The sequence below is a fragment of the Equus asinus genome, chromosome 29 (genome assembly GCF_041296235.1).
Source record: "Equus asinus isolate D_3611 breed Donkey chromosome 29, EquAss-T2T_v2, whole genome shotgun sequence".
In the NCBI taxonomy this organism is placed as follows: Eukaryota; Metazoa; Chordata; class Mammalia; order Perissodactyla; family Equidae; genus Equus; species Equus asinus.
In genome coordinates this window covers 41,780,432-41,806,040 of record NC_091818.1, presented here as the reverse complement: position 1 = coordinate 41,806,040, position 25,609 = coordinate 41,780,432, and the positions used below count along the sequence as shown (strand labels likewise).

Below are 25,609 nucleotides of genomic sequence, written 5' to 3'. Positions count from 1 at the left end.
TCAGCTCCTTCCTCCTAAACCTTCTGATTGTCTGAATCCTAATCATCCTTCTAAGCTGGTTCCCCTCCCACCTCCAGGCCAGCCCTGCCACCGGGAAATGTCATTCTGGGATTTCTCGAGCTCTGATCCCCTGTGATGCTGGAAGGGAGCCTATGCATTGCTGGTCATCCTTTCAATATGTGCCTCACCTTATAGACCATATGCAGTGTGTCCTCTTGTTCCCCAAGGGACTAAAGGAACACTGACTGACAAATGCCTGCTAATTGCTACTTCCCTAGAGGCTAAAAACGCTAACCATCCCACTCCAGAAATGTCTATAAAATTTCTGCTATTGTATCTCATCTCCCTCCCACCCCAAATCTAGGCAAATCAGTTTTTGGCTCTAATGAGTCAGAAGGGAAGAAAATATGCAAAACAGAGACTGGACTGCGTAAGAGTCTTTAGGGAAAAAAGTCTTTAATTTTCACAGAAAGTGACAAAAATTGAGTGCCTTTCCTTCCTGACCTATAGACTTAAGTCTAGCTGAATATGGGTTGCTGAGCATCATGGATGGAGCCCACGCTGATGTGTCTGATTGACAACATCTGAGACATTTCCTGTGTCATTATCCGCATTCAGGGCTTCTGGTAGAAGTCAGGACAAAGGCCTCAATGCTAGTATTCATCAGCAAATGGATACTCAGGGTGGTCAGCAGCACTACAATGAGACAGGACAATGCATACATGGGGTCAATTGCTGTTTCTAGGATGGTAGAGAAGTGATATCTCTGGAGCTGTCATTAGGGTAGAGTCAAACATTTTATTTCCTGACTGGTTGTGAAGTCTGCCTTTCTTTCTTTCACAAACATAACTTGATAACAATCAAAAAACAGTAAGAATAATTAAATCATTAAATTATATTCTCTGCCCAGAACTTAATACACAGAACATAGAGTCAAATATTCAAATATGCTTCTCTCCCTAGCTACATTTGTCAAGAAGGTAATGAGATAGACCGCCCTTTCTCATCTTAAATCCTCAGGGGAAGAAGAGACTGATTCTGCCTTGTTTTGAACAGGAGATGCCCAGCTACATGCTCAGCACAAATCAATACTTTAGGTGATACAGGTTACTGAATGTAATTTCACTTCCATTTTTTTACATTTATTAATGATTTATGAACTGCCCACCACATACAGCACATCTGCTTAGATTTAGAAATGGAAAGAATGTAGTGTAAAAATCGGGTCCCTTCCCCAAGGAGCTTATTGTACAGTAAGGAGATCTCTATTCTGCAATAACCCAAAATAGAAAGTGATAGAGAAATGACTGCTTATTATTAAAATAGATAATTAACTGTAAGAATTACAGAATGATTTCTACTCTCTTTTTCTCTCTGTGTGATTTGCCTCTCTTATTCTTCATTTGTCTCTGTATTATCAAACAGAATAATACATCTAACAACATTTTAGTATTTGCAACTTGCCATTATGCTAATCCTTTTCCACACATTATCACATTTATTACTACTATGAATTGAAATTCTCCCAGGCAGAAAGAATGTACATTCCTCCCGTTCCCTCAAATAAAATGAAGCTTTTTTCTCAAAATTCCAGAAACTTAGAGCATGAAGCAACAGTAAAGTTCTTTTGGAGGCTATAAATCCTCTCCAACAATGGTGCTTTTGCCTCCACACTCTTCCTTCGGTTTAAATCTCTTTTTGAAACATTGTCCTCTGCATTGAGATCTCCATATTTCAGAAAATCTAAACCAAGAATTCCTATGGACCCCACAAGGACAGTCTTTTTGGAGGGAAATGCAGTACTTGGGTCCTGGACAAACATGTAGTGAAAAGGAAGGGAGAGATTTGGAAACTTATGAAGGGCATAAACTTGGCAGGATTTCATGAAGATTCCATACGGGGGGCATGGGCATTTCTGGTGTGGACCACAAGCTTGATGGAGAAGACTTTAGTCTGATAAAGATTTGAGAAGTTGGAAGAAGATGATAAACATTTGGAAACATTGAATTAAGCTACACTGGTTATATCCACAATGTACGTCCACCGGATTGTTGTAGAAATGGGTGGCCTACATGGAAGATGTGGATTCAGCAATGATATCTAGCTTCTTTGAAAGTTCCTTGGAGTGATGAGAGCAGGACGTATGTGTGTAAGTCCAAGCTGGCCCTGGCCCACTCACCCTGTTGTTGTGTCAGTGAACAAAGCTCTGGAGTGAGTCTGGGATGAGATTCCAGAAAACTCCTGTCTCATCCCTGACTCAAACTGGTATCTGTCTTCCTGGTATTGGGTAAATTTTAACAATCATCATACATTCATTATCAGAAAATAAATTAAGGCAAGCACAATTTACCAAAGTTACTTACATTTTTAATTGAAAATATCGAAAATTTTGGTTTAGGCCATCTAGGATTTTCATGTCCTCTGAAGTCAACTGGAATTCAAAAATCTGTCAAAGAAGTAGAAGGATTTTTAGATTGTGTAATTGCAATTTGGGAAATCCAAGCAAATCAGACAGAATGGTGCAGAGGCAATTATCAAAATGTCTTAGGAGTTTCCAAAAGTTTTTAAAGACATCAAACAAAATACTCAAGTGGTAATAAATATAAGGCAAAATTTAAATAGAAATTCATTGCCAGATATAATATACTGAAACTGCACAAAACTACAGACAAAATGGAGATCTTTAAAGGACCAGAGGGAAGAAAACTGACATTACTCAAAGAGATAGGGTCATGCACTTAGAAGATCCAAAAGAATCTAGAGATAAATTATAAGACTATACAACAAAATTTAGTAATTTGGGAATACAGGTGGATTTCTATATTCCACCAATGAACAGTTAGAATGAGAATAAAAAATTTTCAAGATAATTTAAACTAATAATTGTCCAACTATTAATGACGTCGTATTCAAAAGACACAGTAACTGGCTTGAAGAGGATATCATTGTCTAAATGTGGAACAGTTCAAGCACCACAAACTATATCAGTAATGGCTAAAACTTGAACCAAATAAATCCATAAACTCAAAGTAATACTCCTAGATAGTGATAAATAGAGAAGAAAGATAGATAGATATAGATAGATAGATAGCTGGCACCATGTTAACAATTTCACAAGTGATGAATCTAAGTTATGCATTTATTGCATTATTCTTTCAACCTTTCTGCACATTTGAAAATCTTCAAAATAAAAAATTAGGAAAAGTCATTGAAAGGATATCAAAATTACTAGTTATCCATGAAAAAATCCAATAAAGGGATTGTGTAAATGCCTTTGTGGAGAAGGTTGTAAAATTTATTAAAATATATAAAGAACATAAAAGTAATTAAAAATTCATATCATAGTCGTAGATTGGAAATCTCAATATTGTAGAGAAGTCTTTCTCCAAATTCTTCTACAGTTTCAATGCAATATGAACCAAAGATTTACACTTTTACTTTTTGTGGAAGTTGATAAGTAATAGCACATTTTAACTTTACATAAAAGAACAACTAGTCAAGAATAGCCAGGACATGATTACAGAAGAAAAAGGAATGAAAAAAAATTTTTACCATTCTGGAAAGCAAGAATTATTTTCCACTATAATTAGACAGTACAGAAAAGTGAGTAAGTAGTTTAATGGAAGAGGGAGTCCAGAAATGGACTGAGGGACATTTGATATGTGACAGAGATGACAGTGAAAATCTGTGGGAAAATATGGCCATTTGGATTTCCGTTTAATCATATACATAATTGGGTCTATTTTCACATCATATTAAAAGGTCAATTCAGAGGTATTAGAGACCAAAATTTGAACAGAAAGACAACAACACTTTTGCAAGATTCTCTACCCCGTGAATCTGGCCTAGCCTGTAACTTGCACTAGACGAGATAATTTGCCAGAAGCGGTGGTGAGCCCATTCTGAGTCTAGACTTGAAAAGATGCTGGAAATATCCACCCACTGCCTTGGGATCATGCCGCTGTGACGAGATTAGGAACAGGCTAGTTGGCTATGGTCTAGTCTACTATTTGAAAAATTGTATGGAACAGAGTTTAAGCACATCTGACAACAGTTAAATCAACCTTCTAAAGCAGAGCTGCCTGGTTGTTCTGCATTTGACTGTAAATACATGAGAGGGCCCAGCCAAGAATAGCACTGCTTAGTTGATCACAGACTGATTGCCAAACTACAGATACATGAGCTAAATAAATGGCTTCTGTAGCAAACCTCTACATTGGGGATAGCTTGTTATACAGCTACAGCTAATGGTTTACTAATGGTCTCTCTACACATAGATAAAAAGACTGATAACTTAATAAAAATGGACAAAGACTTCATAAAACTGGAAAGAAAGATACTAAATACATGCAAAGGAAACTAGGTTAGTATTCAAGGAAATGCAAACTAAAACCACAGTAATTTGGAGACAGAAGATCACTGCTAAAATCTGAATGTTTTCATGCCCCCCCCAAATTCACATGTTGGAAACTTAACCCTCACTGTGCTAATATCAGACAGTGGGGCCCTTGAGTGGTGATTAGTTGATTACAATGGAGCCTTCTTGAGTGAAATTCATGCCCTCATAATAGAGACCTGAAAGAGCTCCCTTGCGTCTCCTATTGTGTTAAGATACAACGTGAATTCTGTGACCCAGCAAAGAGCTCTCATCTGACCACGTCGAAACCTTGATCTCAGACTTCCGACCTTTAGAACCGTAAGAAATAAATTTCTGTTGTTCGTAAGCCACCTAGACTGTGATATTTCACTACAGATGCCCTAACGGACTAAGAAAATCACGTAATCCAATTCCCTCCTTTTAGAATGAAGGAAATGAGATTCACTTGCACAGGGCTACAGAGCACATTGCAGAATTCATGCTGAAACTAAAATCTCTGTTTTCTGTCCAATCTGAATTCCATCCAGCCATGCTACCTCTCCTGTTGCCACAGTAGGAGAAAACTAGGCGGAATACACGTAAGGCACACATACATGGGAATTAACAGGTAACTCATTTGGACCCAAAGATGTCTTGAGAGCCTTACAAAGAAGAATATATGTCAAGGATATTATTTAGGAGGCCTGTGCCCACAGCCTCACTCATCACCTGCACATTCTCTTTGATCCGCTTCTCATTGTAACTCTTGGCCAGGACCACCACCCCGCGCTGTAGCTGGTAGCGAAGGGCAATCTGTGCTGGAGTTCGCTGGTACTTTTTTGCCATGGCACAAAGGACTGGATCCTCCAAGAGAACTGGGGAGCTCTGGTCCACCCTGGAATGAAATGTAGAAATGCTGAAGACCTGAGGGTGAGTTTTCAGTTTGTTAGGAGGCTTCCCAAATAGACCAAGTAGGTCCTCTCTAGACCAGTGCTTCTCAAAAGATGGTCCCTGGACCAGCAGCATCAGTATCATCTGGGATCCTGTTACAAAGGCAAATTCCAAGGTGTCACCCAAGACCACCTGGTTCGGAAACTTTGTGTTTACAAAGCCCTCTAGGTCATTTTGATGCATGCTTGAGTTCAGACTAATGCTTCCAAAATCATGTTTTTTTTAAATTTTTTATTTCTCAGTGGCTGTTTTTCTTCTCTGGTCATAGCCCCAAAGAAAGGAAAATAGCATGGAAAAAGAAAGAGAAAGAGAACATGGATATTTTTAACTTTTCTGAGATGTTGATAAAAATTGAGTGGACCCAAAATGAGAACAATTGATTTTATCATTACTTACAGTGTGCAATATTTCTGTAGAAGTTTACAAAAATGATTCATATTGTAGTTTTTTTAAATCAGGATAAAGCTTGGAGCTAAATATTGTTATCCTGATTTCAGACACAAAGTAAGTGAGGTTTAGAGAGTATATTACTAGAAAGGTGTTAATTAGTAAATATGTATCTAAATCATGACTTAAGCTTGTGTCTCTTGTCTCAATTTTTGGATTATATATAGATAGTAATGCAGACATTTGTTATTGATTAATCTGCAACCAGGCACATATACTGTAAAATCATTGGCTGGGTTATGGAATGATAAAGGAGAAGGATTTTTTTCCATCCCTCTCCTCTTTCCCACAAACTTGTTGAGAGTTAATTCCAGAAGACTGAATACGATATGATTGAAAATACTTCATTAAAAATGATGTTTCAGGTAAAATCCTCATTTTCTTGCTTTCTTTTTTAAAAGGTCTTACTTTTTTGTTTTTTTCTTCTTCTTCTCCCCAAAGTCCCCCAATATATAGTTGTATGTTTTAATTGTACACACTTTTCATTATGCTATATGGGACACCACCTCAGCATGGCTTGATGAGTGGTGCCATGTCTGTGCCCAGTATTCAAACCAGCAAAACCCAAGATGCCCCAAGCAGAGCATGTGAACTTCACCATTCAGCCACAGGTCTGGCCCCCCCATTGTCTTCTTTACCATATTTTTGGACGTTGGCTTCCCAAAGCACTATAGGCAACTAGGACAATATCTTTTGACTTGCAGAAATCCAACAGTTTCCTCTGGTTGAGATAAGGATGACATTCCACCTGTAGAATACCAAGAGAGAAGTGTCAGACTATATGAAATTGAAATAGTACTATGAAAGAGAAAGGCTAAAAGGAAGAAAGAGCTGAATAAAAAGCTGTGTAATATTCAATTTAAGCTGGAGATATCAACATCAAGTAATGATTGTTTAAAAAATTAGTATTATCTCTCTGTTGCCTAAAAGGGTTAAAAAAAAAGAAAAGAAAATTACATTTTTGAGAACAGGGGACTGACTGTATGGAGCATATCTTGGTTACTCAGTATGATTGTACACTCCAAGGAGACATGGCCAATTCCAGATCTGGGACAAAAAAGAACTGTTTGAGCCTTGGACAAATTGTGCCAGAAAAACAGAAACTACTCAAAGACTCATGAAGGAATGTCTAAAGGACAAAAGAGCCAGTTTTATGGGGATCCCACTGGTGACATTTGCGTAGATTTGAGCATCAAAGGGAATAATGACTAAAAGCCATTATAATGCACGGAGTAAGTAAAAATCCACGAGTCCATAGTGATGAGAGAGAGGGAGAGAGAAGAAAACCTTTGTTTCCACTGATGGTGATTGCTACATAACTGCTTTCTGGTAACACTGATAACTAAAAGGAAGGAATTAAGTTTCTACCCTGCCTTATAGGAATAATCATATTTCATCCTGACTTGATGACAGAGTTTTCGTTTTACAATAAATTGTCAGGTAAAAAAATTAAATGGAATGTTTAAAATTAAAAATAATTACTTACAAATCCCAATGAAATAACTAAATCAGGGTAAAATCTTTGATAGATACTCAACCTTTACTTGAAAATTTGGGGCCATGGGACTTTGCCTAATTACCGTCATCACCCAACAGATTGCTAGGTAATTTCAAAGGGGAAAATATACATCTACAAAGAAAAGACCTGGATACCACTTGTTTAAACAAGAGAACAAAACTAACATCTCTCTCAGTGGTGAGATAACAACTTGTCATGATGAGCTTCTCCTAGAGTGCAATTGGAGGGACACAGCATGCAAAGGACATTTTCTTGCCAAAAATGTTTAACCTTAATATAATAAGACATTCACATCTAACGTCTAATTCACAGAAACTAGGAATAGAGAAATAAGTTATGTAATATCACAAGATAACAACGGGATAACTCCAGAATATTCGACGAAAACCTATTGGATGCTATGGTAAAAGAAGGGTTGAGTGACAATTTGAGGTTAAGAGAGCTTAAGAAACATGGGTCAAAGTAATATGTGGCCCACAGTTGGCTCCTGATTAAAAGGAAGATCTATAAAAGACATTGGGAAAACCACAGGAAAGTTTGAATATGAATTGCATACAAGACCATATGCTTTCTGAGGTCTGTAGGGGTGAATTGTCATGTCTACAGCTTACTTTGAAGGTCTGCAAAACATTACATATAAGTAGGCATATATGTCCATATATATATAGCAAAGCAGCAATATGGGAAAAATTTCTGAAATAGTAAGGAAAACATGGATGTCTTTTACCATACTCTTAACTTTCTGAATATCTGAAAATTTTCATAATTAAAAATTGAGAGTAAAACTAATGCTAGGATTACATGAAATTTTTAACATTTATAACTCAAAATCTGGGGCCCTATCACTATATAAGTGAAGACTTTTATAATTTTTTAAGCTACATTTTCTAGTCTAAGACTTTTCCTCCTTGACTCCAAGTGACACCTTGAGGACATAAGGGTACAGAAGACATTCAAAGAAGGACAAGTACTACATGATACCAGTTATATGAGAAATCTAAAACTGAAACTTATAGAATCAGAGATCAGAATGGTGGTTGCCGTGGGCTGGCAGGAGGGAGAAATGGGGAGTTGCTAACTGTGGGCATGAAGTCTCAATTATGCAAGATGAATAAGTTCTCGAGATCTGCTGTACAACATTGTCCTGACAGTTAACTACCTTTTATTGTGTTGCATTGTATACTTAAAAATTTGTTAAGTATGTAGATCTCATGTTAAGAGCTCTTACCACAATAAAATGAAAACAGATTTAAACAAATTAAGAGCACAGAGCCAGACAGAGAACAATGTGTCTAAACAGTTAACTTGAGGGTGGAAGTTGATGAAGAGAACCAAACTAAGAATGAGTAAATCAATGAATTGGCTCTATGTTCCTGCTAAATGTTGCTGAGTGTTGATTTTGTCCACCATTAGTATCACCATAAACCAGCAATATCGTCCCTCTAGACTGGATGAATTTCACAGTCTCCAGTTAATTTTTCTTGTATCCATGCTTCCTAATAAAAGACCCCTAAAAGCAGAGATACCAAGAAGAAGGATTCAGGCAGTGAAACCGGACCCAAACCCCTAACACCTACATCATCTTATTTTCACTCTTTCCTTATTTACTGACAATTCCATGTTTTCATAACCTTCCTTCCTGTACACATTTCCCTCTAAATCACTTTCACCCACCCCATCCCTGGACATCCCTTACAGCCCAGGGAAATGTCACCTTCCCTCTAAGGTCTGGTAGCTATTCCAGCCCTCTGTCACCTTCTTTACCTTCTGTAAATTTTTACACACCATTTAGCATTAAGGTCTTGTCACTTTTTCTTCACTAAGACTTTAGAAAACAGAGATACAATTATGGGTTACAATCACACCCTAGTGGAAAGAAGCTCTGCTGTCTAGAATCTTTTATTCAATAAGGATAGGGTGAGTTGCAAGGGAAGCCAAATAGACACCTGAGAGTACTGCAGAAAGAAGGAGATGAACAACAGAAAGGAGAGGAGGCCAAGGGTGCTCACCTGGTTGCAGACAGGCTTGTATTTGAGCCCAGGCTTGTTCAGGATCATCTCCAGCTGCCTACGGTTAAAGTTGGATACACCGATGGACTTGGCCAATCCTGCATCCTTACACTTCTCCATGGCCTGGGGAGGAAGAGGTGGTGAGAAAGCATTTGTGCAATTGGCTATAGAACAAGAATAAATGCAAGAAAAATCTGTTAAAAGGAACACCTACTAAGAAATAACAATGAAGCCAATTGGCATGATTACCAAGAAGAAAAATATTAAATTAAATAAGGAGGAAGGTAGTGACAGGAAGAATAAGAATTATTGCCTTCTCCTTAGAAAAATTTGAGAGAGTATTACACATTGAAGGAAAGAGGTGCCTATCTTTGTCCCAAATTCTTCTGCTTCATTCCTCTCTATAAACATTTCAGTAACGATTTCCTGCATATCATACAGCATACCACCCTTTTAAAGTTTACGGATTGCTTAATCTGAAAGTTCATTGCGCATTCTCATAAGTGGAAGGAATGAGCTAGATCCCCTTTCTCCTGGATGCCTCCTGTGTTCCCTCTCCACCAAGCACTCACTTCCCACGTGGCACAGAGATCCACTGTGTCAAATATTAATTTTCCATGTTCATCTTCTGGAAAAAGTTCTTCCCCTGGCTGAATAGAAGCAGTTATTTTAGTGATATCATATAATATTTTTTCACACTTACCAAACTGCCAGGTACATCTAGGGCTAAGACACTAAACCTCCAACAGTTTGGTGGTATAACATTCTAGATATTAATATTTGCCAAATGACTTGCATATGGAGTTGCAAGGAATGTCTTACGGAGACAGGATTCTTCTAATCTCTTACACTATCATGTGTTTGAATAAATACTATGTTCTTAGGCCCTAATGTGAACTCACAGTGTTACCTTTGTCTTCCCCCTATACTTTCCTCTTGCCAAAGGCCTCCCTTGCACTTGGATGACAGTAAGTCACAGACCTTATTTTCAGAATAGCTCTTGAAGTCTTGCCCCAAGCTAGACAATCATAATTCCTTATTCCTCTGAACATCTGATGGTCCAAGAGCAGGCATCTGAACCAAACAGGGCCATTCAAGTTTCTTTTCAAGAATAATATGGATGCTGGAAGATTCAGAGGTGCTCTCAAGTGTTAATGACCATACGCTTGAATTGCCTTAAATCTATATTTTCCACCAGTGGAAAATGTTGCAACAAAGTAACTCAAACCAACAGCATGCAAAGTTAAGGCATACAGGAGAGGAGATGTTTCTGAAGGTTATTCGAAAACCTTAAATCTATCCACGGCATTGACATCCAATTTACATAGACCAATAAAATCTTTTGCATAGGATAGCTTGAGTAGCTTTCTGTAATTTAACAGTAAGAATTCTATATAATGTAGTCCTTAATGGCTAAGTGAAGTCTACAAAATTCCACTGGGGAAATAGCCAATGGTGTAGGTAAGATATTGTAAGTCCCTCTAAAGGCTCCTAGTTTTAGACCTACCCAGAGGCAGCACCATCATATCTGCTTTCAAGTTTAAATGGTGACGGAGGAGATCAACTCATTATTCCCAAATGTATGATAGTTTCATTGCTCATCACAGCTGCATGAAACCATGTTTGCGACATCCTCAGGAGACTCAGGAGTCATAGTCAGGCTGGTGTGTTAAATATGCCTATTTTTATTTCCTCAAGGTTTTGAAGAAAAGGATTTGAGATTATTGAAATCTTTTCTCTTGGAGGTACAGAAAGGAACTTAAGGATTCAAAAAAGTCCATAAACTGCTAATCAGGAATTATTATTTTTGGGATTCTTCTCTAGTGTAATAATGCCTGCATCCTTCTGAGAAATATCATAACCATCCATGAAAATTGATCAACATTGTGACACAAGAACTAAAATAAGTGTGACCACACAAATTGCTCACCTTCATAGCTATTGGACTATGAATGATATATAGGTCAACATAGTCCAGCTGAAGATTTTTCAGAGAGTTTTCCAATGCTTTTCGGACCAACTCTGGTCGAAGGAAAGTGGTCCAAAGCTGTAGAGGATAAAGAATGGAATTTGTGTTGGGTCAATATTTTAGTCAATTTTGTTTTTCTTGTTTCACCTAAGAATTAGGCATTTTTCTACTTGTTGGAAACTCATGACCACAGAGGAGAAAAATACTTTTTCCATTCTTCAGTTGCCTTGTGATCTGACATACCCATAGAAACTCTATTATTTGTTTGGATTTATCATCAGCACATCAACTAACAATAGAAGGAAAGGACCCAAGAGATAAAAAGTGTTATCAAATAATAACTATGCGCATTATCTGAATTATGTTTGATGGAGTTTACAAAGCAGTTGACAAATATCGTGTCTTTCTATCAAACGTTCAATCCAATGGGGAATTATTAGTATCACTTTTGCTTAGATAACTTTAGGGGAAAAGTGCTATGAACATATTATTATAGGCTGGATACAATCCAAGGCACTTTAGCTATATCTTGTTTAATACACTAAGTTCCTCTTATATTTCTCTTTCTTACTGATGGATGTGAGAACTGACATTCAGAATGTTAAGAAATTTTGTTAAGTCATCAGATGATGAGGAAAGCTATAGGCTGATCACTGTTCTGTCTGATTCACTAGTCCATGCTAAATTACACTGATACGATCTGGGGCTCAGAAAAGTAAAGCGACTTTACTTTAAAATCATAAAATTTCAACAAAGCAATGATGAGAAAGCCATCATCTCTTTTTGACATTAGAGCTAATACATGAATATGTGTGAAAAAAGTTGTATGAATAAGCACAATTCTTCAAGCAACTACTGGTCCAATAATATATTTGTCACCTCCACACAACCGCGTTCACACGTGAGCACTCACAAACACGACATACACATCACCTTTGAAGTGTAGAATATGTCTTCTCTCTTCACAGTGCCATCTTCAATTTTGCTTTGGATGGCCTGTCCAACCTCCTTTTCATTATTGTACAAATGAGCAGAATCAATATGGCGGAACCCAGCATCTATAGCTAGTTTAGTGGCCTCCAGCGTTTCGCTCTTAGGAACCTAGATGAACAACCATAGTAGTTGGATATCCATATGATTGAGAGAAAGCTAAGACGCAAACTTTGACCTTCCCAAGAGTCAGCATTTCCTCATGTCTTAGGTTAGTTCTGCATGTGTGGTGATGAACCCACTGCAGTTTGCCTTGGTCTTCCCCAGTAAGTAATCAAAGTTGGGCACCCCAGGAAATCCTTCAATCCGAGGCAATCACTGGTTGATTACTAGCCCAATGGTACCTATGAACTCCCACAGGTTCAGTGATTTGTGGAAAGAACTCACAGAACTCAGCAGAGAGTTGTAGTCATGGCTATGATTTATATTGTGAAAGGTTATTAAGCAAAATCAACAACAGGAAAAGGTATATGGGACAAAGTCTTGAGAAACAATGTGATAGATTCGAAGAGTCCTCTATCAGTATAGTCAGACAGAACATGGTAAATAAAAATTGCATGAAAATACAAAGGTATACATTGTGATGTTCTCATACGCATACACATTGTGTAATGATTACCACAATTAAGCTAATTAACATATCCATCACATCTCATAGTTAACTTTTTTTTGTGTGGTGAAAACACTTAAGATCCCCTCTCTTAGAGAATCTCTAGAATATAGTATATTATGATTAACTACAGTCACCATGCTGCACACTAGTCCTCCAGAACTTATTCATCTTATAACAAAGTTTGTACCCTTTGACCAATATCTCCCAAGTTTTAGGCTGAATAATATTCCATTAGTTTTGAGTATTTCAGAAGTTTTCTTTTTTTGATGACATTGCAAGGAACTAGATGGTTGGTCTAACTGTGCTTTGTTGGTCATGCTCTTTCCTTAGGTGCACAGGCATTCAGAAGTTTACTGAAGCAGAAGCTTCAGGGGTATCCTTGACCCTTCTTTCTTCTTCATCCTTCTTTGTACCACAAGGTAAAGAAGTCCTGTCATCTGTCTCCAAAATGTTTCTTTGAATATATCCTTCTGTTTTACAGATGAGAAAATGAGACTCAAAGTTTAAGTTCTAGTCCCTTTTCACAAAACCAAATAGTCTAAAGACCAAATTGGAAGGCAAACTTCTGTCTTCCCATCCAGCCATTTGTCCACTTTGCACCTCTTATTTCCAAGGTTCGGACCTATTACTTCAATCAAAATTACATTAACAGGGACCAAGAACTGAAACCTTGCCTTGGAAGACTGTAGCTTATTCTCTCAAATGATATTATATTTTCCATTTGAGATAAATTACCAAGCAGTAGGAGAAGTGTGAGGGAAACTCTAGGTGGATTATTTATTGGCTGGCACTTGTCAGGCTACCCCATAGCAGAACAGAAACGTTCTCGTATCATTTGTCATTCACCTCTTCTCCAGGACCTTTTATCACAAATATTTCTCTGGATCATGTCTTCTTGGTGGGAGGAAAGATTTCTTGAGTTGCAGAAATACACAGAGAAACCACTCACTTTCAATCACCCTCAAAGCAAAGCAGCTGATATTCAATGTTCTTGACTGCTGAGTTTTATCTCTTTTGCCAACCTGGGAGATAGATGGAAACTGGAGGAAAACCCAGAATAATCTGTAGGTGACCACACGTTCAGGCCCTGATGCAGAGTGAACGCTGACTACTTTGTCTCTTTGCATAAGTAATGGTTTTAGCCTGGTTACAAAACCAAGTGAGCCTCCAAGAGTCACACAAGAACTCAATGACTTGACAACCCAGGTTAGCCTCCACCTATGTCAAGTCTATTTTCTTTGGAATCCTCAACCCCAAGACCACTATTCTTACCTCTTCAGGTGCATAGGTGCCAAATCCCAGTACAGGAATGACGTGGCCGTCATTTAGTTTCTCACACCAACCTTTGGCATCCATTGCCTGTTGCTCCTCTGTCTAATCAGACTCTGTTTTATTCTTCTGGCTTCACAGATTACATGAATAACAGGATGGTAGCACCCACGCCCGCAGTCCAACCGTTAGTAAATGGAATGTAGGAGGAGCAAGGTTAAAGCAGTAACCCATCGAGTGAAAAGAGGTGGCAACAGTTAACTTGCTTCTCTGATGTTTATTAAAGTGCAAACTTAATGAATTATTATATAGTGATAAAGAAATCATTAATTTTTTACTCAGTACAAGTAAATGTTTTTATCAGGATCCATATACATTAATAAATTATTACAAGTGATTTGCTGAACAATTGCTGACCATATGTTAGACTAGAAACCTGCAGATACCAATCCATTTTTTGTTTTAGCCATAATGAAGCCCCTTCTTGATCATACATCACTTGAAACAATTAACTATTTTACATCATATACACACATATACATGCACACACACAATCAAGAGGAATGATTAATGAGCATTTTTCAAAAAGTTGACCTTCAATAAAGAAAACTTCCAAGTGAAAGAAACTGCCTTTTCACTTTTCTCATCAAAAAGAATATATTTTTGTTTTTCTTGTATTTGCTTCTTTAGGAAGAATATCCAATCCTAAGGATGCAATCCTGAAAAGGGTGCCAAAGTAAGACATTATGGCATGGTGATCACTAGAGTATTTCACATTAAGTTTTTGGATATCATTTTCAGCAAGCAAACAGAATCTTAGGGTGTTTATTATATCTTCCATCCAGTTACATAACATTTGGAAACTATCATGATGTTACTGTCAAAAAAAGCTGATGAATATTTTATATAATTTATTATCTTACTCAACTGTATTCATGAAAGAAAAAAATTGAAACAACTTAAATTACAATAAACTTGTGAAGAGTTAGGGAAATTATGGCACATTGATACAATGGAATATTATAAGACCATTGAAAATTGAACAAATAGACTGATATCAGCAAAAGATGGACTAAGAAGCTTGGAGTCTTCCCATGGAAACATAAGGAAACAACCAGAAACCGGCTGAAATAACCTTATAAGAGCTCATGAAAACAGTCAAACAAAGGTCTACAGCAGCAAACTGAAAACTCAGTTAGAAAAAAGCCAGATTCAAAGTGGTAGAAAATTTCACCATATATTTACTTACCCTTGCCCTCCTTCTGCCTGGCACATTGCAGGCTTGATCTGTAAGAGTCACTGGCCCAGTTCCAGGTTACCTCTCTCAAAGCAGGTTGATCATAAAAGATCTTATTTGGAAGGTCCTAACCCATTTGAGAGCGCTGGAAATACTGTTGTCTATTTTGCCTATATCTAAGCTTGAACTGAAAAGCAGGTGGAATGGTTAATTACAGCTTCAGGGGGACTATAGGTTTGCAGGTGCAAGGGGCAAGAGGTTAAGATTTAAGACATAGAATAGACCATATAAAGCTCTGAGGAGAAGCTAGGGTGTAAATTTTAGGGATATTAAGATATTCAAAAAGCAGCCATGTATTCAGGGGAATTAGAAAAGCCACACACAGGCCAGGTAAAATGCATGCTCATAAAAGAACTGAACAGACCTTCAGCTTTCATGTTAGGTTGATCCCAAGCCTAGGAGCATGCCAAGCTAATAAGTGAAAGATTGTCTGGACACAGAACAAATCTGAGAGGAGTAGAAGTGGTTGTTTTTTCAAATGCAGAATTAAACACACAAACACACACACAAAAACAACACCATTATTGACCACAAGGAAAAATTAATGTGCAGAAACTGTTCCTGAAAAAGCAAAGGCATTGGACTTAGTCACTAGACAAAATGTTTAAAAACAACTGTCTTATACATGACAAAATTGCGAAAGCAAAAATTTGAATTAAAACTAAAAGAAACCAGGTAAATTATGTGTGAATAAAATGATAATATTAAAAAATATATGGAAATTATGGAGCCTAAGGAATAGAAAGTAAAAAGTGAGGAAATGTGAATAGACCTTAAAGGACTTCTAGGACATTATCATGTGGACAAATATACACATTATCAGAGTCCCAAAAGGAGAAGAGAGAGAGAATGGCATGGAGATTATTTGAAGAAATAACGAATAAACACTGCCCAAACTGGATGTAAGACATGAATAATCAACAAATCCAAGAAATTTAAAGAATTACCAGTAGAATAAACTCAAAGATATCCACTCCCACATACATTATATTCAAAACATTGAAAAACGATGACAAGAGACTATCTTGAAGCAGCAAAGGAACTATGACTCAGCAAGTAGAAGGGATCCTGGATAAGACTATCAACAGATTTCTCAGCAGAAACCGTGAGGACATAAGTTAGTGAGATGACGTATTAAAAATGCTAAAACAAAAAATAACCTGTCAACCAAGAATTCTATATCAGGTATAAACATCTTTAAAAAATGAAGGATTAATTAAGACAATCTCAGATAAACAAAACCTGATATAATTTCTTACCCTTAGAACTGACAAGAAATGTAAAGAGAGTAATTCATGTTCAAATGAAAGGAAACTACACAATAATTCAAAGCTGTATGAAGACATAAATACCTCCTTTAAAGGTAACTATGTGGGTAAACATAAAATCATGTACTTTCACACTTTTGGTTTACAACTTTACTTTTTCATTTTCACAAGATTTAGGAGATGAATGCATAAAACTAATTATGCTTCTATGTTAGTATGTACACAATGTATGAAGATGAAATTAGTGACATCAACAACATAAATTGGGAGAAGCACACAGAGCTTTATCAGAGTAGAGTTTTTGCATGGCATTGCAGTTAATTTGGCATCAGTTCAAAATAGACTATTACAGCTTTACAATGTTATCTGCAATCCCCAAGGTAACAACAAAGAAAACAACAATAGAATATACACAATTGAAAATGAGAAGGGCATTGAAACACGTCATCTAAGCTAAATCATCTAAATGCCAAGGAAGGTAGTAATGGAGGAAATAAGAGACTTAAGTCATATATAAAAAAATAAAAATCTAAGTCTTTCCCTATCAATAATTCCTTTAAATGTAAATAAATTCCCCAAATCAAAAAGAATAGTTGGGAGAATGAATATCAAAAACATAATCAAGTATATGTTTTCTATAATTGACTCACTTTGGATCTAAGGGCACAAATACTTTTAAAGGGAAAGATGGTAAAAGATATTCTACATATACGGTAACCAAAGAGAGCTGGCATGGCTATACTAGTAACAGATTAAATAAATTAATGTCAAATGGTGACAAGAAACAAAAAGGATATTATTCATTGATAAAAGGGTCTGTCCACCAAGGATAGAGAACAGTTATAAATATATATGTACCAAACATCAGAGCTCCAAACATATGAAACCCACGTTGACAGAATTGAAGAGAGAAACAGATACCAATGCAAAACTAGTTGGAAATTTCAATATCCCACTTTCAATAATAGATAAAACAACCAGATAGAAAATTGATAAGGAAATGAAAAAGGAAGTACTAAGGACAACTATATGCCAACAAATGGAGGAATCCTGGTGAAATGGAAAATTCCTAGAAACACATAACCTACAAAGACTGAATCATGAAGGAATATGAAATGTGAGTAGACAAATAACTTTTAAGGAGGTTGAATTAGTAACAAAAAATGTCTCAAAAAAGAAATGCCCAGGACCAGATTCCTTCAGTGGTGAATTCTACCAAGCATTTGAAGAAGAATGAACAACAACCATTCTTAATTTTTACAGAAAATTGAAGAGCAGAGAATACTCTCTAACTCATTCTATGAGGACAGCATGACCTTGATACAAAGACAGACAAATGTACTATGAGAAAATAAGACAAATATTCCATATAGTTTGAGAATTAAAAATTCACAAATATGTGAAAAGAAAATCATCTTCATAAATGAAAGACAATATTAGGATAGGAATACTTATCAAGTGATTTATACATTCAAAAGATTCCATGTATATATCCCAACAGCCAGACTTCCTTCTCACAGCGGATCTCCTGCACCCACATGTAGTGACTCTATAAAGAGCTCCCAGGTTAGAAGTTCCAAGGATCATTGACAACCAGCTAGGAGGTTATCCAGGATAAGGTGGCCGCAGTGACTACCTCAAACTGGGGATCATCAGGATTTGCCCCATGATCTCAATTATATAGACCACAAATTGATGACCTGGAGATCAAGAACATACTAGTGGGTGTTCCACAGCCTGTCCTTCCCTTGTGCCCTCTCTGATTGTGGATGTTATTTGAATTTCACCTGCTCAATTTTCTCCATTAGTCAGTCCTCTCATTATTCACGTCTCCTGCCATCTGTCCCATTCAAGTCATTCATTCAAATGGCTGGTTTCCTGTAGAATGCTGTTAAATTTTAATATCCAGACACATTCAAGGGGAATTATAGTGTTGCTAGTAGCAATTTGGGGTTTCTTGTTTCTCTGTTTTAAATAATTCAACATCCCCCCATGCAATGGTGTTTTTCCTAAACATTCCCTTTGCTAACCTTTGCTTCTCATACTGCATTCTGAGCATTAGCTTCTGAATAAACACAAGAAGGAAGCACTGGTTGGGATGAGGTCCTCATGTGAGGAAAACTATACTTATTATCATTTTGATAAACATATTAAATATGTCTGGATTAATATTAAACTTCTTTCTATCTTTCTCTACTCTTTCACAGACATGAATCATGATCCCTTTTCCACGCTTAGGGAAGGGGTGGCAGCTGTTTTTTTTTTAATTTCTGAAAAGAAAGAAGGATCAAAGTTTCTGTTCTCTTTATTTTCTGTGGAATTATGGGGCGGATAGCGTATATTTGTTCCTCCTTAGCAAAATTGATAACTGGGTTTCCAATATTAAATATAGACAAGAAGATATTTTAGGACTGCTTTATAAATAATAAATACTAGTTGACTATGTGCAAGAGTTAGAGTAGAATAATATTAGGTATAATTTCTAATTAAATAGAAGAGGTAGAATTTCTGACTAGAGCTTTGTTGAAGGTGAAGATATAAGGTTAATCTCTTGAACTACAATCTCCGAAAGAATACAGATACAACTTTGGGGGAACTACTGGGAAGCTGGTTTGCCATTCTTCTTTTCACTGCCAAGGGTGGAGACACACAGCCTGAACCAACTAAGCAAAGCCCCCTACCCACCCCTACACCCTAGGGATATGGAACATTGTTGTGTTCTGAACTGATAAGGTTTGAACCTCGTCTCAACCAGTGCTTCTTTCCTATGGTTATTCAGAATGTAATATGTCTGGTGCAAAGGTTAGAACAGGAAATTTTCAGATAAGACCCCATTGAATTGGGGATGTTAAATTCCCTAGAAAGAGAGAAGTATGTGACTATTCTTCTATGGTTACATTATTGTGGCACTGCTATCTTACCCACTTCTCCATACACTCTCTTCATTATCTTTATAGTATTAATATGTTTATAGAGTTTATAATTCTTTCCAGATTATGTTGATATCATCCTTGTTCATGTAGACAACTCAAACTTCACAATGTTCCTATGTCCTCAACCTGAGAGTTTCTACTTGTACCTACACTAAAAGGCAACTACTCTCATGTTTACTTCTTAGAACTGCTTCATCTCTGAAATCTTAAACACATTCCAATATGACCAATTCTCTTACTCTGTGGTTCCTACTACATCTTAATCCAAAGTCCTTGATTCATAGAGAGTCATAATCACGAGTCTTTTTTTCTACTTTTCATCCTTTCAATTCCCGTAGAAATTTAAATATTCAAATTAGGTTAAGTAAGAAATTAAATTGAAGTCAGACTCCATTCATTCTTCCTACATTTCTCCTTTGAACAGATTTACTGCTGGATGAGGCCTCCTGGTTCTTTCTCTTCTTAGTCTGTCCTTATAGCACACATTTAATGTGAGAATCAAGGTATGAATAACCAAAATGAGAGGAGAAAATCCCACATGGCCTGCCAAATGTGGAATGCTCAAAGCAGTTTCCTTTGTGTTAAAAAATTATGCTTTTCCCATTTTTAAGGCCATGTTGCAAGTCCGTTAGCAGCTGTCTGTGAATAAATAAAAACCTGTACCTTAAGTAGGTCTGTCTTCAGGGCATTTTAGGAGGCCCAAGTGGACAGGTTTTAACCCTGCCAACTGAGCAGAGCCCTCTGTCCAATCCTGGTCAGGGATATGCTAGAAGCAGGCGGTGCTGGGAGCCGTGGCTACATCATTTTATCGGCTGTTTGACAGGGTCCAGCCGATTAACGCTGAGGGGTGCAGGGTCACCCCTTGGTGAAGAATAACCGGCCAGCCCCTCACATAGTTCTGAAACCTGTGCTGCTTCTAATTGCCCTTCATTCCTTTTCCTTTCTTAACCTCCAGTTTTCACTCCTTTTGGTGGCTGCTTGGGAGGCACTACCTCCCAGGAAAATTAAATATAGTAAGAGAATGTGACCACTGTCGGTGTCGCAATCCAATGTACACATCAGGATAGATGCGGAGAGGGCTGATGTCCACTCTGAGTTTATTATAACCAGCGTTTCAATATATACATAGCTTACATCTGTTAAACATACACAGGTGTTCTGGATGAAGTAATTAGCGAATGCCAAGAATTCTTAGTGATTTCTCAAGGAGCCCTCCCTTGGCCTCTGTTTTGATATTATCATGTTATTACTGTGCTCTTATATTTTTATCTCAGAGCAGGCAAGGTCTCTTAGGCAACGGTCTCTCTTGCTCCTGATATCGATATCGGTTCTCCATCTGTGCCCCCGGGTGGCTGCCGCCTGGCTTAGGTTGCCCCTCCCAGGGGGTCTTACCCATCATTGGCTAACCGGCCTTCTCACCTCCGGGTCACAGTTTGTTGGCAAGCTTTTTCCAGTGATTATTAACCCTTCCTATGTCAGGGGCGGCTACAACCACCTGCAGGTAACTATCAAGATATTTTTCAGTTAATTATTGGAGGAGCACACAGTCCCATTTGAGACAATCAGGAAGGAATCGTGCCCAGATAAGATGTCGAATTAGGTTTATGGCCTCTGTCTGGTTAATGTTTCCTTCTCCCTCCAGTTCTTTGTCTAAATATATATGCATCATCCTTCTAAGTTTCCTGGTTGATTATATTGTGTATTCCCAGGTGCTGTTAACAAAGTTTATCTCAAAGATTTCCCTCTAGGGAAGATTTTAATGCCTTCGTTCTCAGTTTAAATCCCCACTGTCTTATGCTCATTTCTCAATCTTGGGAAATCTGGGTGATGACCACTCTAGCTACTTCCTGCTCTAAAAGGGTGAAGATCAGGGTCAGAGGAATGGACTTGTTTTACCTTTATTTTAAAATATTTTTGAGCACAAGTTGGGAGAGTGAGATATACTTTGCATGATTGTTACTTTAGTACTCTGATAACGGCTTTGGAACAACACTTAAATTCACATTTTATAATTACATGGTTGACCACACAGATTAGCAAGATATACAGCCCAAATTTTAGTATCCCTTCCATAATAGACCTTAATCTTTGGGGAATCCAAGAGAAGAGGCCTGTAACCAATCAAGATTCTTGCCTAGAACCTCAGGCGAAATCTGATGTAGCCAAGTAGCCTGCTGTCTAATAGTCCAACAAGTAAGGTAAGAACCAAGGAGTCATATGTTACTTATCTGTAGGATACTATCTTCTGAAAAGCAACTTGTGGTCTCCAAGGGGTTCACTTGTCCTTTCAGAGTTCCCTCCAGGTCACTTAGGAATGTAAGGGAGTGTCCTTAACTCTCTGAAGTGGAGGCCGTGAGATCCCTGAAATCAATCCTTCTGAAAGCTATGGGATAGGGATAAAAAAAATGTTCTTAGTAAAGTGACACAACTGTCAAGGTGACATATATCACTTAGCAATTCTCTCCGTCATACTGAAATTTACCTCTTTCTGTAAAAACCCAGACAATTTAGCTGAAATGAGAGACTAGAGGTACAACAGCAGTGATGAAATACTCTTGGGCATAACAATAAAAAGCAAATGCTGACCTTCATAGCAATTGGCACATGAATGGTAAAAAGATCTGTGTAGTCCAGTTCAAGTTTCTTCTGTGATCTTTCCAGGGCTGTTTGATCCAGTTCTGTTGGAAGGAAAGTAGTCCAAACCTGCGGTGATCAAAAGAAATGAAAAACAACTTTCGACTGCCCATATTAGGGCAGCCAAATGAAATCTCATATTTAAAGATTGAGAAGTGAGTAACAAACCACTGTGTTTGTCTAAAAATAAGAAGCACTGGGGCTAAATTTACTTGACTCAGTATAAATGTGCTCCTTAATGGGAAGGGAGATTTAATTGAGTGACTCTAAAAAAACTGTGAATAATACTTAGATGGCCCAGGAAAAGCAACCTACGTATTTCAAGGATTAGAAAGGTCATCTCTGGAAGAGGAGAGTCGAGAAATGTCAGGCAAGGGGAAATCGAACGTACTGTCCTATATAATAAATGCCCGGAAACAATTCTGCTGAGAGGTCCACACTCTAAGAACATTATCACTCAAGTCGACATAGGTAGGATCATTCTAAAGAGACCTCAGCTCTCCTGACATGGGAAGCAGGGTTTTACACCTAAGAAAATTTTACACATTTCAGCAAACTCAATGATGCCTTGAAAAAAGCATTTCTTAGTCTGGTTCTTTTTTCTGAATAATACGTCAGCCTTACTTGGTTATGTCCTGAGGGAATCTGCGGAAGGATAAAAGGAGTGGACTCACTCCATAGTGGGTCAGTCAGTCCATACAACAGACAAAGGAGGAAAATATCATTATTTGTGATTCACATATGGAAGCTGACTGATGTTCAGGGAAGTTGAGCACCTGTGTTCCACCCTTAACATATTTCAGAGCAAAGCAGTTCTCTTCTGTTCTATTTTTCAATAATAGTCCTCTACGATGTTAGGAGATAAGTAAATTATTAAAATCAAAACCACATTTTTTAAACAAAAATTCAAATAACATAGCTGATCTTACGGGTACATCTCATCACCCTGCCCACAGCACCTGGGTGGTGTAGAATATATCCTCTCTCTTCACAGTACCATCCATCATCTTCTCTTAGAGGGCCTTGCCAATCTTCTCATTTTGACAAAGGTAGGTTGTGTCGATGTGATGGAAACCTACATCAGTGGCCACCTCAATATCCTCTCCAGCCTTGCTCTTAGGAACCTATAAAATAGGAATAAGGAGGGTTGGAAACCCACCTGACCCAGAGAGTAATCATCTACTTTCTTGATAGCATTTTCACCAGTGGTTTCTCCACGTCTCCTGTTCCCCTGTTTGATGGTGCAAGCCTTGATAATCAGCTTGTCTTCAGGGGTCACAGACTAAACTCCAATATGACCTCTAATCTGAAATGAGTTAGTGAAATGGGCTTCACCATGGAAGACACAAAAACAAGTCTCAGTCAATAAAGAATTAATTGTAAGGAAATAAATTAACAGGAAAACTTCTAACACTTGGGGAAAACTTCTAAAGATATGGATGTGTATATATATAGATATATCTGCAGATATAGAAATAGATATAGAGATAGATATAGACATAGATGGAGATTACAGATTCCACCCAACTGGGATCTTAAACTTCTTTGTGATTAGTTTTTATCCTTCATTTCCCAGGTGCTCTCATTTAACATGTATGCAACAAGCATTTATTATGTGCCTCCTGTGTGCCTGACATTGTGCTTGAATCTGAAGTCCTGGGGGTTGAACATTAACAAAAGAGACTTGCTTAAAATTCCTAAAAGAGAGCATAATGGTAAGCTCCTGACTTTAGTCTTGGCAATCGTATTTTGGATTTGACACCAAAAGCAAAGGGAATAAATCAAAAATAGAGAAAGAAAGACAAATTCTAACTTTACACCACCTTAGTTTTGAAATCGAAGCTTACTTAATTAAATTTATTTCAATCTTATCCAACTTGACCATGCACAAAACTCCTGAGGGTTTTCCTTTCACAGGACTTCCATCACTTTTTACATACAGAATTTGTCACATGCTTTCTTTCTGCTTTTCTTTCCCTAAACTTTAGGACAAATTTATGTTTCTTAACAAAACAAACAAAAGTATCTCTGTTTTTTATATCTTCTTTACTGAAAATATACATTTTCTTTTCCAGGTATACTGACTTTCTTGAAATATATGCTTTCTGAAAGAAAATTTCTCAGCATGTACAAAACGTTTATCAACAAACCTAAGCTTTTTTCAATTACTCTGAAAAAAGAAGCCAAGACAGAGATATCTATTGTTAGCAATCAATTTTTAGTATTTTACTTTATTTGGAAAACGATCCAGATATTCAATGAAATTTCATCATTTAATTTAGCTTAGGAAAACTCTAAGGTGTTAAGTTACCAAAACAATTTTTGAAGCAAACATACCATAAAGTGAAATTATTGCACTTAAAAGCTCTTACCCATCTTTATCTATCTAAATTATTTGTTCCCAACAATTACATTTAGATTACTGACAAAAACTTCATGTGACATTGATGTGGGGATGGCAAGCTGAAGAGTTGAAAGAAAGATTTCTTGGACTCTCAGGGTCTGGCAGTGGTGCTCTTTTATTTAGAGAATAGTACGGAATAGCATGGGGACAGGACCCATGGGCAGTGAAGAGCTGCTGCCCTGAGTTGAAGGTTAGGGCTAAATTTATAAGGCATGGGTACGTGTCTTATTTTTACTGGAAAAAGGAAAGATGATGGAAAAAGTCATTAAATGATTTCAGTGCAGATGGGGTCTGGTTATTGTGTGGTCATATAACTTTAGATACGAATCTGGTCATATAGGTCGGCATGTAGGTGAGGACACCCTGGGCCTCTCTCCCTGGGACAGCCCTAATTCATACCCCAAAAATCCACCGGGTCATATAGATCGGCATGTAGGCCAGGTCACCTTGGGCTTCTCTACCTGGGGCAGCCTTAATCCACATCAACATTAAAGCAATTAGCCATCATCTTGTGTTGTTTAAGCACATACCCAGTAATACATAATTATGGTTAATAAGTTCCCTCAAATGCTTTTATCATTTGCTCATCTATTTAGTTTACCTTTTCCTGATGACTATATTTAGATTTACTACAGAAATGTCATAAGACATCAAAGAAAAGCATCTATTATTCTAAGGTATAATTATTATTATTATAATTGTTATTATTACTATTATGAGTATTATCTTTTGCTGAAGAAGATTTGCCCTGAGTTGATATGTATTGTCAATCTTCCTCTTTTCTGGCTTGAGGAAGATCTGTCCTGATCTAACATCTGTGACAATCCTCCAGTTTTTGGTATTTGGGTTGCCACCACAGCATGGCCACTGACAAGTAGTGTAGGTCCACACCTGGGAACTGAACCTGGACCCCTGAAATGGAGGATGCTGAACTTATCCACTAGGCAAT

General features: G+C 37.4%; 1 protein-coding gene and 1 long non-coding RNA gene across 3 annotated transcripts; both read right to left on the bottom strand.

The window, feature by feature from the left end:
• Nucleotides 1-618: 618 nt before the first annotated feature.
• LOC106827468 (aldo-keto reductase family 1 member C23-like protein) lies at nt 619-14,320 on the bottom strand. 2 transcript variants are annotated; one of them, XM_014835343.3, is made up of 9 exons: nt 14,128-14,320; nt 12,186-12,353; nt 11,214-11,330; nt 9,856-9,933; nt 9,284-9,406; nt 6,394-6,503; nt 5,087-5,252; nt 2,364-2,446; nt 619-696 (listed from the first exon to the last, which is right to left on the bottom strand). In XM_014835343.3, exons 1-9 carry the CDS (start codon nt 14,209-14,211, stop codon nt 654-656), a joined length of 972 nt encoding a protein of 323 aa, XP_014690829.2. In that variant the 5' UTR covers nt 14,212-14,320; the 3' UTR covers nt 619-653. The 2 variants fall into 2 exon arrangements, with proteins under 2 accessions (XP_014690829.2, XP_044618393.2); XM_044762458.2 differs by lacking the exon at nt 9,856-9,933.
• A 7,547-nt stretch (nt 14,321-21,867) lies between these two features.
• LOC139042513 (uncharacterized) lies at nt 21,868-23,353 on the bottom strand. The gene is made up of 3 exons (XR_011499298.1): nt 23,216-23,353; nt 22,209-22,325; nt 21,868-22,005 (listed from the first exon to the last, which is right to left on the bottom strand). It is a non-coding gene; the product is annotated as an uncharacterized lncRNA (long non-coding RNA).
• Between the last annotated feature and the right edge of the window lie 2,256 nt (nt 23,354-25,609).

What these genes read in the sequence shown, in the direction of transcription:
- LOC106827468 (XM_014835343.3), bottom strand. Translation starts at nt 14,211, where the DNA reads ATGGATGCCAAAGGTTGGTGTGAGAAACTAAATGACGGCCACGTCATT. An exon ending in ACATATTCTACACTTCAAAG is followed by an intron (nt 11,331 to 12,185) that starts GTGATGTGTATG and finishes TATCCTCTACAG; the next exon opens with CTTTGGACCACTTTCCTTCG. An exon ending in GGATCAAAGAGAATGTGCAG is followed by an intron (nt 2,447 to 5,086) that starts GTGATGAGTGAG and finishes CTTCTTTGACAG; the next exon opens with ATTTTTGAATTCCAGTTGAC.